Consider the following 15978-nt stretch of genomic DNA (forward strand, 5'->3'; position numbering starts at 1 on the left):
TTGGGGGGGGGGGCAGTCTACTCATACAGCAGAAAGAACTTTCCACCAGTCAGTCCCAGAGCCTCCCTGGATTCTTGCTGTGTCCCCAGGAAGCTTATTTCCGTTGCTATACAATACATCGGGGGCACTGTCCCAAGTCCTCCATGCGGTCCAAGGAATGTTCTTCACCCATTCACGAGGTTCCTATGACTAACTGCAGTGAGCCAGTTATGTACAAAAAGATCTTAGCAAAAGCCACAGTGACAGCAGTTCTAGGTGGAAACTGGAGCAGCCGACGTGAAAAGGCAAACTACCAGAAAAAGTACTGTGGCCAACCCTGACGCCCGCGTTGTGTGTTCTTGGCCAAGACACCAAGAGTGTTCTCCCCCGTGAGGGAGACGGACGGCACTCACGAGCTATGGTCAGCAGCACATGGGCTTGTCTTCAGGTAAGAAATGCCAACACGAGGATGGTTCGGGTGCCAGTCTGATTTCCACACCACCTGGATTATTTATGGAGAAGATGGCCTTCAAAAGTATTAAGAGGAAGAAGAGTTGCCCTGAGAATTCCGCTTTACACCCAGGCACGGTCTGAAGTTCAGAACTGTCTCCCCAAACAACACAACAAACGGGATATTCCTCCTCCCACCCCTACCTCAAGAGCGGTCTTCCCATTAGGCACATGGGCTCTGTGCCTACTCATTGCCAGGGACAGAAAGTCACCGCTTTTCTGTGATCTAGTTCTCAGTGTTTAAAAGCTGGTGTGATCCTGCCCCCACCGGGGAAGAGCTGCTCGTCTGGCTAAGACGATGACGTCTCCCATCCCCCCTCAATGCCAATTTCGTATTTTACTCCAAAGGAATACGTGCCAAAATGGAGACACTGCCTTGCAATGACTTCTTTTGCATCAACAGACTTTAACTGTTTATTCCAACCACTTCTTCCTCCTCACAGTGGAAAGGCAGCTGTCTCTACCATCCTACGGTATTGAATCCTTCCCTCCATTCTCCAAGCTAGAAAGGCAAACACTGGTTAACAAAAAAACAAAACAATTCACTTCTTATGGAAATAACCAAGGTGAGTGCAAAATATCGTTTTATTTGGGGCCCATTTTTTTTTTTAAAGCAGCACAGAAATTCTGATTTTGTGATTGCTTTGTATCACAGACTCTGCTGTTTTTAGAAGGGCCGAGGGAAGAAGGCACTCTACAAAATTAGTTACTAGTTATATTTTCTAACCCAAGGCAACAGTGAGTTCTCTTACTACCAACAACTAAAATCCAGACACGAACAATTGTCACTGACATCAAAGAGGGTGCCAATAGCCTGATCCTGGTCACAAAAGGAAAAAAAAGAAAATCCACTATGCGACAGAGAAAGACTCTAAAAGAAGCAGTGACTCCTTTTTTAAAGCCACCATTACTTGGGACTGTTGTTTCCAAGCAAGGAAAACAAACAGTTTTTCTCCCTATGTAGGAAAGGAAACATTTTCATTTGTATGAGTGGAAAATGGAAAAATAGGCAACCTTGCAATTCTTCTAAATGACATAAAAAGGAATGACTTGCCATCATCATCCAACTCTGAAGCCAGTTTCTCCTCCTCGGTCTGCTAAAGCTACCATTAAGATTCTCTCAAAGTTTTAGGTTATCAAAGTACCACTTTGTATTACACAACATGCGACAGTGTTTGGATGTGGTTTTCACAGGTTCTCGTAATATAAAGCACTCTTTGGTGGAAGACGAGCAGCTTGGGTACTTTAACGGGGTTAACATGACAACAGTATGACAAACAGTCAAGTGAAGATGAACTACACCAAATAGTATCAAATTACAGAAAGTACCGTTCAGTAATGCCTGTTTTGTCTTATAAACTTTGACACAGAGTGAACAGAAAATAAATACGTAAAAAACCTCCATCAGATCCTCAATTCTTCTGAAGGCCAGCAGCTAAAATGATTGTCATCACATGGACACACATGTGCCACACACTGGCCAGCTCTCTTGAGAACAGAGGGCATGGATATGTACACCTGAGACTCAATTTACAACAGATTCTTTTGTTGTTACACTCGAGATAATTCTGGAAAGGAGTTGGGCCCTTCTTCAAGTCAATCGCTTGCACCCAGACTCAGTGATTATAACGCCGGTGGACAGTTTCTTCGTCGAATATACTTCTTAGGTGGAAAGCAACTAAGGCTTTTGCAACTGTGTTTGGTTTTCAAATCAATTGTGCTAGGTCCTGTCGTTGTCTTCCATTCTAGAGTCTTCCTTCAGTTCCGGTCGTGGGTTTTTACTTAACGCAAGACAGTTTTAGTCCGTGAAACGGAGGGACTATAAGGAGGCAAAGAAACAGGATTTTACCACAAAGGTTTTCAAGCATCTGCAAGCAGTTCTCAAAGACAAGGAAGGCGACATAATACAAATAGTGACATGCTAAAAAGTGAATACTATGTAGAGTTTTTTAATGACAAGTACTTTGAGAAGACAGTACAATATCAACCATAAAGTAAAGACACACAGGAGAGAAAGGTAGAGTGGAAAAATGTTCAGGTCTGCAAAAGAAAAGAAAAAAAATAAAGAAATGAATAAAAAAAATTAAGTAAAAAAGGACAAACAAATGAAGAAAGACGGTGGGCGAGGGCAGCAGAGCAATGCGAGTACCATAACGCCACCAGGGGCATTTGCTGCAAAGCACTCCGCTTCCTCCTTTCTCTCTGAGGAACCAGGCTGTGGGCGAAGTGGGAGGAAGGAAAGACAAGGCAGCATTACTGGAGTATTTCTAAAGCTAGCATATCACAGAAAAAGCTCTGGCACCTCAAGCAGTTTCCAGCTCCCCGCACAGAAGGCGCCCTGGCCAGGCCCTGCCTTCCCCAATGTCTGCAAGGGGACTGCCCAGGACACGGCAGGGACCCTCCGGGACCCTGTTCTGCTTGTGAAAAATTGACCAGACTCGCGCCCTGCCCAGGACCCTGTTCTGTGTAACTGTCCAGGATACACACCCTGCCTCCCCGATTTACTTTGTTACTTTCAACTCAGCAGCAAGATGGCAAAAGAGTCAGGAAAATCACCTCCGAACTGGAGGTGGCCCTCTCGGGGAGGATGTGCTGTTCTACCAGAGAGGGCTTGTTGGAACTGATCACCCAGCTTCCAGAGACACCGGCAGGGTACGGAGGGCCAGGTCAGCTGATGAAGTCGTGTGGGAACAGACCTGGAATTTTAAAGGGCCACGGACATCTTCAAGGACGCAACCAGCATTTTAAAAAAGAACAGCGAGAGAGACAGCATCCTGGGGTCTTACGCTGATGAGCTTTGGGAGAAAATGGCGGCAACGGCACGGGCACCCAGAGGAGCCTCAGAGGGTCAAGCAGCAGTGGCAGGTATGAAGACGGTGACGTCACGGAGGAGACGGCTCAGGCCGTTAAGACCCAAAGGTGGCTACTTCCAGACAAAGGGCTCAGAAAGACACAGATGCCTTTCTAAGTGAAGAACCTGAGCATTTCTCTCCCCAGGACAGAAACGATCAGGGACAGAACAGCCCGCGGCTGTGGGCCGGGACCTGTACCAGTGATACCCCTTGGAATAAGAAAAGCCACTCATACACGACAGCAGTCTTATCACCAACAGAGAAGACACAACCTCTCCAAAGGAACGGCATCAGCGTGCAGAAGCACGCACTCTGGAGGAGCTGTGCAAAGGCGTGGACTGAAGTGAACGCCAGCCAACGAGGCTCAAGTTCTCAGTCGGAGACGGGATGAAATTTTCCAGACTCGTTCTAAGAGAGCTCTTCAGAGACCTATTGTCAGAATGCTAAGACAGGCCAGTTTGATCTAGCCACAGGGTTTATTAACATGTAAGAAAAAAGAAACACTGGGGCCAGCAGATGGAATATCATGACTCCCACATGGCCAACCACAGTTCGAGTCCCGGATCCGGTGGCTTGAAAATCACAGCAGGCACGTGTCCATGTGTGCCCAAGATCCTGGGAGAAGAATGGAGAGGGAACTGCAGTGTGACCATCGCTCCTGGGGGGTGATTTCTCCCTTTCTCTCTCAGTCTCTTACCCACCCCTAGCTCAAGCACCCTAAGGCAAAAACTTCTTAGAGAGAGAGAGAGAGAGAGAGAGAGAGACAGAGAAACATTAAAGGGCCAGTGGTACCCCCAAGGGAAGGCCCTGGGTTCAAGCCCCAGGTTCAAGCCCTAGGCATGCCATACTTCCAGGCAGGCTGAGATGGGGATGGGAGTAGGACATGGTGCAAGGGCCCTGCTGGGATGCCCATTTCTCTCGCTCTCTGAAGGATGGAGCAAATAAACTTAAGAAAGAAAAGCCTATGGGTTTATAACTCTAACAGGAAGTGAGGCCTACAGGCCTCTGAATTTCCCTCTTCGGCTTTGAGCAAGGGGATGACAAGGTGCCACCTGAGCCCAGGCAGCTCTGAGAGTCAAGCCTCAAGGTCACCGGGCCACACCTCCCTGGCTCACTGTGCCTGCACTGCCGTGGCTCGGCCAGGGCAGCCTTCTCATGAGACTTGGGTGGGGATGCGGCTCGTGTTCCAATGGACGCAGAAGGGACTAAGCCTCGGCCAGGAGGAACACAGTGGCCCTGCCGTATGGCCATGCTCCTATTTTTTCACCCCCACCCGCTCTTCTGACATTTGTGAAAAAGTTCTCCAAAGCTGAAGAGCCTCTCAGTAAACGCAAAAACCAAAAGGGCCAAAGCAGTGCGAAGTGAGCTGAGGTGGGGTCTGCATCCAGGAGGCCCTAGGAATAGAACAGAGTATGTACGTGAAAGCTTCCTTGCCCACCACCACTGGGAGGATGGTGCCGGGGAGCAACGTCGACCTGCAGGAGAGAGAAGACCTCACAAATGGGACGGCAGAGCGGCCGGCCAGCCCTGTGTCCCCGAGGTACGAAGAAAGCGCACAGAAAGGACCTATGCTTTTGTAAAGCTGATTAAAGAAAAGACTTCAACTCAATACATTACTCAGCGATTTAGTGCCAGCAGGTGGTGTGGTGCTTAAGGAGCTGGACTCTCACCTGGCCGACCACAGTTGGAGTCTGGGACCTGGCAGCTTGAAAATCATGCCGCGCACGCACCCTAAATCCTGAGAGGAGAATGGAAGAGAAGGGATTGTGGCATGGCCATCCCCCCGGGGGGTGATTTCTCAAGTTATCTTCCTCTGACGAGTGCTCACATCTTAAGGCAGAAAAACCCCAAAAAACCAAAAACCCCAAACTCAACAACTTTAGCTCATACTATTTTTCTCAGAAACAGATTATGCACCAATGCTAATCCCCTCCTTACCCTCCAAGCACAGATATGTAACATTCCAAGGTGCAGCGTGGCTGCCTCCAATTCCCACTATTTCCTAGACGCAGGGGTGGAGAGCGAGACATAAAGTTAGCCCGCCCTTCTGGGTTTTTCGGTGAGCGGTAGGTGGGCAATAGTGAAGGTGGTGTGAAGACAGCCCAAAGCCACGGAAGAAGCAAAACCGAAACGCGTAGGCCTGCTTAGAGGAAGGTGGGTAATTGAATCACAAAGACCAAGGATCTCTCACCATTCGGCTTCGGAGCCCCCCCAAGCACCTCTGAAAACCCATCTGAAAATAAGACCTCCCTCAGGTTTTCAGCACTATCCTCCAATCCTGGAAAAAGCTGCTTTGGGCCGTTTCAATAGTCAGTCCTGCTTATCCAGTCCAAAATCTGCTTCGGCACCCTGACGGCAGCCCGTGCAGGGACCCTCGGTAGATGCTCACGCAGACAGGAAGCACGAGTGTAGGTCACCTGAGTGACACCAAAGAGCAGAAAGACCTAGATGGAAAAACGGACTCCCGGCCGACCCTCCTGAAAGGAATACAGCACGACTTGGCTGGCTCGATGCGGGCTCCTAGACTCTAATCCTCTGTGACCCAGAGAGCACAGTCCAAAACACGAAGCCAGGATTAAAGGGCAGGGAACGCGAGGCTGAGCAGGAAGCCTGAACACGCTGATACCTAAAAAGAGCACGTCCGTTCAGAACACCTCAGATCTACCGCCAGCGGTAACCTTCGCATTCGGATTTTCAACAGTTCGACTCACCTAAAAAGGCTGACGTTTAAAACATTCCCATATTTCCCTCATTTATCATAAAAAAGGAAAATAAGAAAATGATTAAAGAGAAGAAAAAAGATCCTAGGCAGCCCCACCCACCAGAGGGAAGAACTGTTAGTATCCTGCCATGTTTTTCCTGTCTTATTTCCATACACGTACGGACTGTCCGCATCTATAAATGATTACGTGCCTGCATTTAAACAGCTATACACGTGCGTGTATATGGCAATACTTAAGAGTAGTAGTTCAGAATTTCTGTGTGCGGCTCTTCTAACGCGTTGCTTCTATGTGTTTGTCCGAGTCATTAAATTTTTAAAAAAAACCATAATTCTCAATTCATGCAACATAATTCAGTAATCTTTATTCAGCCCATTTCCTATTTCTCGCTCACTAACCACACTCACATGGTACGTCGTAACGCACCTCCCTCTCTGACCTCTTGTTGGGATTTCTGATATTCTTTTCAAATGGATTCAGGGTAGAGTGTGAGTATTTGATACATGTCTCATGAAAACGTTCACATCCTAAAATCAGGAGTCGGTGTCTAGCAATTCTCAAATACCCACGCTGGTGCACTGTCCCATACTCCGTGAGTGTAAGCATATGAAGAAGCTGCACAGCAGATTCAGTGAGAAGGAAAATAATGACACAACAGAACAAGCCCTTGAAATGCAAACCACACAGCACCCTCTGGCTTGTCAAGGTCACTCAGGACAGGCTGTGCCTGCGCCTGGGCATTCGGGGACTGACTCCACACCGATGATCAGGCGCATGGCCCCGAGGCCCAAGAGACGAAGCTGGGAGAACCGTGCAGGACATTTTAAAGGCTGGCTCTGATGATCCTCGGGCCCTCACGGTCTGTGGTAAGAGGTCGTTTATCACAAGCACAGAGCCAGGACCGCACAGGCTGGCAGCGCTACACGAAGACACACAGAACTCATGTCACGCCGTAGGTGGGGTATCTACTCATGGGATGTTTTTGGAAAACTTTAACAATAAAATGTCCACACTTTAGTTCATGGTACCTCTCCAGAGGCAACAGCGAGTCCTAGGTTTGGCCACTGTCCCGCCAGAATCTACACTTAATGAAGGAAGTGCAGGTGCTGAGGTCGAAGTGAAAGAACCGGCACCTCTGGGTGTGGGCCAGCCAGGAGGACAGCCAGGAGGTAACGAGGCTCCCACAGCTCATCGATCACATCTCCATCGGGCTGACCTGCGGCTAACCTGCCGGCAGATACACTGCGACTAATACACGGATAGAGATTTCCTCCAAAGCCGGACACGGAACTTTGGAAAGTCTCCATTTATAACTTGTAAAGAACAACATTCCCATGTTAGGACCCAGAGACCACACTCCGTGTTGAGAATTACCTCTGAAAAGCAAAACAAAACAAAAGCCTGCATTAAATTGATCCGGATTTTCTTCTAAGATGGACAGGGAAAACAGATTTGCTCAACTGCCCATCCTAGGGATGCTCTGTTCTCCTATCTTCACGTCAACCTCCAGGAGCAGGATCCGAAAGGTTTAACTGGAAAACCAATGCTTGTGACCTTGCAGGAGAGGAGAACACTTTTCTCACCTTTTAAAACTGCTTTTCCTTGAAGCAGATCGGGTGGTTCGTTTAGTAATGCCTGCACTGCCAGAAATGTGAGGTTCAGATGTTTTACAGCTCTGAACACTGGACTGTAGAATTACTCTGAAAACAGTTGGAAAAAATAAGATTACAGTCACTGAAACCATTTTCAAGTACTTGACAGAGGAAGGCACTTTTGCACTTCGGTACAAATTGTTTTACTGGGAATTAACGGGGTTTTCCATAAACGCTTTTGCCCAAAAAGACTAAAACACATTTTTACATCTAGGCCTTTTGAAGTGAAGCAGCTCATTCCCCTTTGAGGGTTACATAAAGATAACCAGAATGCTCTGCTTTTAGAAAACAAATGACCTGGTATTTTAAGCAATTCCCACACCAAAGAAATCTATCAGCCAAACAAATCTCTGGGCCCCAAAATAAAAGAAAACTCTCATATTTCTAGTCATGAAAGCAAAACATCACTAAGAAACCCAAAACTCTAAAGAACATGAATTTAGGAACTATTTACACAGTATGAGCTCTTCAGAACTGGAAGTACGGGTAATAATCACAAAATCAATACTAATTTTAGATAACCACATAAACACATGTTTATATGTATCAACTCGGGGGCCAGATGTTGCACGGTGGTTGTGCAACCGGACCACATGGGGAAGGTCCTGGGTTTGCCTCTGGGACCTCCCTCAGCACACCAGTTCACGTATGTGCCACTGTTCGGCGTCAGCTAAGACCGGGGTGTCTAGCACTGTGGAGACCCTGGGGGTGCCTGTCTTCTATCTCTTGACAATAAACCAATAAATAAACGTAAATAAAGAAGAACAGTACCTAGCTCCTAAGAGTGAAAAGAGGCCATGACAGTTAAGGAATAGGCCTACCTCACAGGCCTGTGTTACCACCAAAACCAGGCAAAGTGAGCTCAGATGAGTACATTCCCATCATCTTCTCATTACCCAAACCAAAGCTCAAACATGGATAGTAACAGGGCCAACAGGTGGCATGGTTAAAGATGCTGGATTCCCACATGGCTGACCATGGTTCAAGTCCTGGTCCTGGCAGCTTGCTTTTCTCACTTTCCCTTTCTCTCTGTCTCTGTCTGATAAAATTACAAATAATAATAACAAATGAAATTAAACAATTCTTAAAGGAAAACTAATATAGAGTAATCAAATGCTAAAAAAGGCATTGGGTGTTGCTGTAACAAATAGCCCGGAGCTCGCTCGGTCAGCGGCTTCTAGTAGTTAGCAGAAGAGAAGGGAAGGGGCCGCCCCACAGAGAGACTAACCCTGAGGAGTGAGCTGGGGCCTCACTCAGCATTCCTCAGGGACTCTGACCACCCGAAATGAACGCTCTGAAAAACTAGAACAAGTATTTGCAGATCAAAGACGGAGCTCACTGGCCCGGCTTATGAACTCTGTTCTGAAAACATGGACTTAAACATTCTTCCTGAATATGGAACGTGAGGGGAAATATTTACTCGTCCCTGATAATGATTTGACAATAGAATTCTGCACGAAGACGGCGCTGCTACTTACGGAGCCCGGGCTCAGACCGGGTGCTGTCCGGGGTTCGCAACCTCCTCACAGGGAGGGAACAGGCTCCTGAGTTTTCAAAATACACACCACACCCATTTCCCAAATAACTCGAGGCCACAAAAGGACGGGCAACTACCACACCGTAAAAGCATTAATGTGAGGAAAAAAGGCCGGTAGTGGCTCATTTAAGAAATTTAAGTCCAGATTCCTTGAATTATTCATGAAATGCTTAAATACTATTCAAAACAAGAACTGACTACTAAATCAAGCAGTTTATTCTTGGGCTCATAGAAATTAAGAAACTATCTTCTAGGAAGAATTTCTTTCTCGGGGCCAGCAGGTGGTGTGGTAGTCAAGGCGTCGCACTCACACGCATGACCGCAGCTCGAATATCACCCCGGGCACGTGTGCGTGCCTCCTCGAAATCCCATGAGGAGGACGGAAGAGAAGGGATTGTGTTGTGGCCATCCCCCCGGGAGGTGACTTCTCATCTTCCCTCTCATTGCTTCTCTGTCTCTCTCCAGTGAGCACAGGTGCCTTATGGCAAACACCTTAAAAAAAAGTATTTCTCTAATTTCTCTATAAAATTAGTGTAAATTAATGTGAAATAATAATAATAGCTAATAAATTTCTGTGGGGTTTTTAAGAGAAAGATAGACATTTAGAATGCACTGATCACAGCAGGGGCGGTTCCAGTTACGGGCACTGACAACCATCAACTCTCTCTGATACACCAACGCGAGGGGGAAGGATCCCAGCAGCCACACGTACATTATTACTAGCAAGAGCCTACAGTGGCCGGGCTAAACTGGCACGAGTGAGGCATTCACCGTGCCACGGAGAACCTGCTGCCTGCCACCTTCCAACCCAGGCCAACGGCACAGCTTTTCTCAGGGCATGGTCAGGATATGCGTTTTTCTCCTTTCTATTGTTCCTGACCAACCCCTTGGTCCTACTTGTCCCGTGTCTGGACTGTTCACTTTTTCTCTGCAGTACCAGTACCTGTTCTCCTCTATGCTGGAGACGCTGAGATCTGCAACTCGAGGCGCACAGCAAAGTGACAAACTGGAAAGCCAGGGCTTGTACCTACTGGGCCCCAAAACATGAATGTCTCAGTCTCAAAGAGAGTCCATCGGGGCAACCACACACTGTTTACACTGGCTGTCCGTCGAGGCACAGACGGCACTTGCAAAATGACAGCCTGGGCCCCACCACCTCCAGAGGGGCCTGGTTCACCGCCCCAGGGTCTGACACAGCAATGCGAAGCGGTTAGAGTTTGAGTCCAGGCCTGCCAGGTCGTGGTGCTTTTCAAGGTAAAAACCTATCAGGTGGTGCTCCACAATTTGCCAAAAGAGGTGAAGAGGGTGCATGTGAGTAGTCACCTGGAGAAAGAAACCCTCCTGAAATAAAGTACCAGGGGAGGGAGGGACGATGTAGATTTTACTTGTTAACAACACTGTAACCGCCAGATGTATGCTTCCGTAGATTCCAAACTTTCTGGGTCTAGGCATGCAGTGGCAAATATCAGTAACGACAACCACAGAAGGTTCTAGCATCCTGACAAAGAGCCTGATAAAGATCATGTTTAAACTTACCCCGGGAATGGTTCACCACAAAATGCCTAGGTGCTGTTACAACACCTGCACCTAGTCAGAACTCCGCCCACTCCAAATACCTCTGCCACATGCAATAGTTTGAGCTGAATAAAATCTGGGCAGTACAGGATGCTCTGGAGTCAAAATAATGTGGACATCAAAGCTTACTGAGAGAAGTAAAGGGAACAACACCTACAAGGTTTATCTATTTCAAAACTATAGCACATCCAAATGTGGTAATAGGCTTGTAGTAACAAGATATATTCAAGAAAATGCATACATAAGAGTACGTGAAGCAGGGTTTCCTTAATCCTGAGAAGAGGGGAATCTGCTTGATTTTTATAGCTTCCTTAGCCATCTGAAAACACTCAATGAAACCACAAAGTACCAGAGTTGGTTGCAATGGAAATTTACTTTGGAAGAGATCCTAGAAGAACTCTTGCATTCTTTTATAACTTCCAAGTCCAAGTTGGGACAAGAGACAACTGAAATAGGAGTTAAAAATAAAGTTTCAGAGAAAAGAGAATGCAGCCCAGACCTAGGAGCATGGCGGCAAGCCTCGGTGTCCCGGGACACGCCCTCCCTCTGAGCTCTGGGTTGCAACAACATTGGAGTCTGAGTTAGTTTCCTCCCAGTTCTTCTCCAGAAAAGAAGCCTCTTCACTGTGAAGGCATTCATTTCTGAGATGAACGACCAAGAGAACACAAATTTGACTTTGTTAACCTAATAAAGACCTCTGGTTGTTTCTGGAACGGTGACAGCACAGTGGCCGTCGAATGGAGACACTGACGCGAATAGGCGCACCAGTCTTCTCTGCCTTCCGGCTTTCATTGTGTTTTGAACACTGTACCTAAGGGGGAGGAAATGAAATGAGACAGAGGAGAAAATTCTGCACACCAAAGACAAAGACTTGGGGTGGCAGAGTCAGAGGTGACTCAGGGTGCCAACTTCGCTAGACCTTCAAGGCTGGAAAACCTGTCTACCGAACGCAGATCGGTGGGACAAATTCTTCGCTAGACTGGAGAGGACACACTGAAGAGAGAGAAAACCAGAGGGAAGTTGCAGGGAGAAAAATGGAAGAAAACCTCCCCAATGATCCCCAAAGAAGGCAGTATTTCGATAAGGAAGAGAAATGATTTCAGTACACATTATTGACACATTGCTCTTTCAAAGTATTTGTTGAGAGTAAGCACGACTTAAAAATAAGGCATGTTATTTTTAATATCCCTTCCGCAAAAGGAATAGGGAAGCCCTCCCTCTCCGCCGCCATCCCATGAATCGAAAAGATTCAGGAAAAGAACCTTGGAAAACAGGCGGACCAGCCAGGCTAGGAGAGCTGCCCAGGACAGAGACATGCATTGGAGAGCAGACTGGACAGCAGGAGGAGGGGACAGTGGAGGAATGGCAGGGGACACTTACACAGCAGCTATCTGTCAAAGGGTCCTGAGGGCTACTGTGTGCCGAGACCATCGAGACAGAATAGCAGGATGGGGAGGATGTAGTCACACACAATCCACCAGATGACAACACTACACAGCGCAGAGGCCAGCACAGCTAGGGGACATCTGGAAAGGGGCGAAGGGGAAAGAACAGATGTTCACATCGGGAAGCCAAAATAAATGACGTAATACATAGACAAATAAAGCTACATGTGCATTTTCGACACTCTAAAGGCCCACATGGCAGCTGGGTGCAGAGGGCAGGTGACAAGGATGGGGTTTTGCCGTTTTATGTTCAGAAGGAAAAAAACCTGCTGTCTTCAGTTTAAAAAGGTTTGACCCTGAGGAACAAGAGGTTATCTACGAGCTCTGGCTGGGTACTGCCCCACGTTAACTTCGCTTTATGATTCGGAAATCGGTGGCAGTTCAGCAACTGAGGTTCTTCCAAAAGCAAAAGATGTGCACGCACAGAAAATTAAACCAAATACCTTGGAGAAAAAGGAGGCAAAAGCAAACAACCTCCTCACCCCCAAAAGAGTCCTAGACCACTCAGGTAGAACACAGGGGCACGACTGTGCATGAGCACGGCACCCCTGGGCTCATGAAATGAAGTCCTGTTCGAACTCAACCTCCTCACCCCCAAAAGAGTCCTAGACCACTCAGGTAGAACACAGGGGCACGACTGTGCATGAGCACAGCACGGCAGCCCTGGGCTCATGAAATGAAGTCCTATTCGAACTCCTGAATCGTCCGAGAGCTGAGGGGAACTGCCAGATCCACCTGGACAACATGGATGACAGAAGCAAATCTAGCCCCAGCAACATGAAATGAGCAAATCTTCATTTATGTTTTCATACTGTGTGTTTTTCCTGGGCTGCTGGGCTGTTTTCCTCATGCAATCCCTACCGGCACTAAGTCTGGCATTTTTCTTCCTTCCTTCCTTCCTTCCTTCCTCTAGCTCTCTCTCTCTCTCTTTCCTTTCCTTTCTTTCTTTTTTGCCATAGGGTGCATGCAAAAGAGAAACAGAGACAGACCAGGAAAGTGAGACATCAACCCCTGGAAGGACAGCCATGTACAGTCCCTTCTGCATTCTCCTCTCAGGATTCTGGGCATGAACACGTATATACCACGCATGATTTGCAAGCCACCAGGGTTGGGACTTGAACCACCGTCAGCCATGTGGGAATCTAGCACCTTAACCACCACGCCACCTGCTTGGTGTCTCCTAATCCACTCTCCTGGTTCCAGCAGTGAGGAAGGAAATCTTGCATCTGTGAGGGTGCTAACTCCTTCCAACCACTGGCACTTCCAAACGGTCACCTGAACACATGTGACCCAATACAAAGGGTCTCTCTCGTATGCAACTGTGAAACTGAGCAGGGGGCCTCTGAAAGACCTTGGGTCCCAGTTGACAAAAAAGAAATGGAAATTTCCCAAACTGAAAATTATTGAGGGTTGGATTTTAAGTAAAGCTGCATTCTAAGCTGCTTGGGACATGAAGTCCATTTCAAATTTTTTTGGAGAGGTTTTTGCTATAGGGCGCGTGCACTCGCCAGAGAGACAGAAACACAGAGACAGAAAGTGAGAAATCACCCCTCAGGGATGGCCATGCCGCAATGCCTCCTCCTCCATTCTCCTCTTGGGATCTGGGCACGCACGCACAGGCACCCAGTGTGAGTTTAAGCCACCGGGTCTGAGACTTGAACCATGGTCAACTACATGGGAGCCCAGTGACATAGCCATTACGCTAACTGCTGGTCCCACAGTCCATTTCAATTTTAATGGCCGAAAAAAGTAAGGCTTGAGACTCCAAACTTTCGTTATACCTGTCCCAGGTCCACGATATTGATGTTTTTTTTACAAGATGTGATACCTGCAATGGGCCAGCAGGTGGCATGGTAGTTAAGGCAAAGGATCCCACGTGGCCAACTCCGTGCTGTGAGTCCAGGACCTGGCAACTTGAGAAACACACCAGGCTCATGTGCGTGTCTGCCCCAATCCCAACAGAAGAATGGAGGAAAAGGGACTGCAGTCCAGCCATTCTCCCACTCCCCAGGGGGTGTTTTCTCACTTTCCCTCTCTCTTTGGCTCTCTCTCCAGTGAGCACACATGCCCTATGGCAAAAATCTAAAAGAACAGACATGAAACCCACAAGATGGAAATTGACTACCTAAGGTCCCATCAGTCAGGAAAGCCCATGAGACATCCTGAAGCCCTCTTAAAGCAGTCACTGAGTTAATCATGGACCTGAGACTCTACCCTTCATTTTGCACTTAAAAATGCATGTGCAAAGGACCAGCAGGTGGCAGAGTGGTTAAGGTGTTGGGCTCCTATATGGCCTACTGCAGTTTGAGTCCTGGACCCAGAGGCTTGAAACTCAAGCTAGGCTTGTGTGCATGTGTGTCCAAACCCCAAGAGGAGAATGGATGGAGAAGGAACTGTGGCGTGACCACTCTCCCTGGAGGGTGATCTCTCACTTTCTCTGTTTCCAGTTGAGTGCACCTGCCCTATAGCAGACAAACAAGCATGTGTGGAACATCTCCAGGAGACCAGGCTTGCCCAGCAGTAGCTCCCCGCTCCCCTCTGCTCTGCAGTGGAGACAAGCCTGTCTTTCCTCCATTACCCTGTGTCTACAGTTTGGTATGTGACGCTTGGGTGGGGGAACTTGGTTTGAGTTTAGTTTAGAACACTTGTGTGGAAAATGCTGGGTCGATCAAGTTGGACATAACTTCACTATTAACATTTTAAGAGCTATGTGGGGCCACCAGATGGCACAGTGATTAAGGCGCTGGATCCCAATCCCACATGGCCGACTGTGTGGTTTGAGTCCCAGATCCAGGAGCCTGAAAAACATGCTGGGCATGTGAGCGTGCGTGCCCAGTATCCAGAAAGGAAAATGGAAAAAAAAAGAGATTACGTGTGGCCATCCCTGGGGAAAGGGGAGGCGGTGGTTGCTCACTTTCCCCCTCACTGTCTCTCTTTAGAGAGCACATAAGCCCTATGACAAAAATCTTAAAACAGAGAGAGCGCGAGAGAGAGCGAGAGCGCGAGAGCTGTATGCCTGGCACTCCATGTAATGTTAAGAGAGAACACCAAACAGTGGATCCAAAATAAAACCAACCCCACCCCCTCACGTTATACCTACGCCAGCACACTCACTCTTCCCACCAGGAAGCAAATCTACTATGGGGAGGTATTCAAAAAGTTCATGGAAAATGCATTAGTATGAGAAAAATGATGCATGGATTTCAAATATTTTTTTTCCCACCAAATTAAACTTATACTTTAATTTCATTTTTCCATGGGCCTTCTGAACTCCCCTCATATACATATTAAGATTATAGGGACTTGGGGCCAGCAGGTGGAGTAGTGGTTGGGATGCTGGATCCCCAAATGGTCAACTGTGGTTTGAGTCCTGGACCTGGTGGCTTGAAACTCATGCCAGGCGTGTGTGTAAGCATGCTCAAGAGCCCGACTGGAGAACAGAGGAGAGGGGACTGTGGCATGGCCATCCCCCTGGAGGGTGACTTCTCAATTTCTGTCTCTCTCTTTTTTTTTTTTTTTGAGAAGATTTCGCTATAGGGTGCGTGCGCTCGCCAGACAGAGAGAGACATAGAGACAGAAAGCGAGAAATTACCTCCCAGAGGGGATGGCCATGCCGCAATCCCTTCTCCTCCATTCTCCTCTCAGGACCTTGGGCACGCACGCACACGCACTCGGCGTGAGTTTTAAGCCACTGGGTCTGGGACATGA

General features: G+C 47.8%; 1 protein-coding gene across 8 annotated transcripts in view; it reads right to left on the reverse strand.

Moving 5' to 3' along the window:
- The window catches only part of CDC14B (cell division cycle 14B), a gene marked incomplete at its 5' end in the record, with an annotated part of 89983 nt that overhangs the window by 14225 nt on the left and 59780 nt on the right, over positions 1 to 15978 (reverse strand). Inside the window, 2 exon segments of one of the 8 annotated variants that reach the window (XM_014592017.1) lie at positions 1061 to 2308; positions 7645 to 7761. In XM_014592017.1, coding sequence (XP_014447503.1) covers positions 2272 to 2308; positions 7645 to 7761 — 154 coding nt within the window. 8 annotated transcript variants of the gene reach the window in all.

The sequence above is a fragment of the Tupaia chinensis genome, unplaced genomic scaffold (genome assembly GCF_000334495.1).
Source record: "Tupaia chinensis unplaced genomic scaffold, TupChi_1.0 Scaffold000007_1, whole genome shotgun sequence".
Taxonomy (NCBI): domain Eukaryota; kingdom Metazoa; phylum Chordata; class Mammalia; order Scandentia; family Tupaiidae; genus Tupaia; species Tupaia belangeri.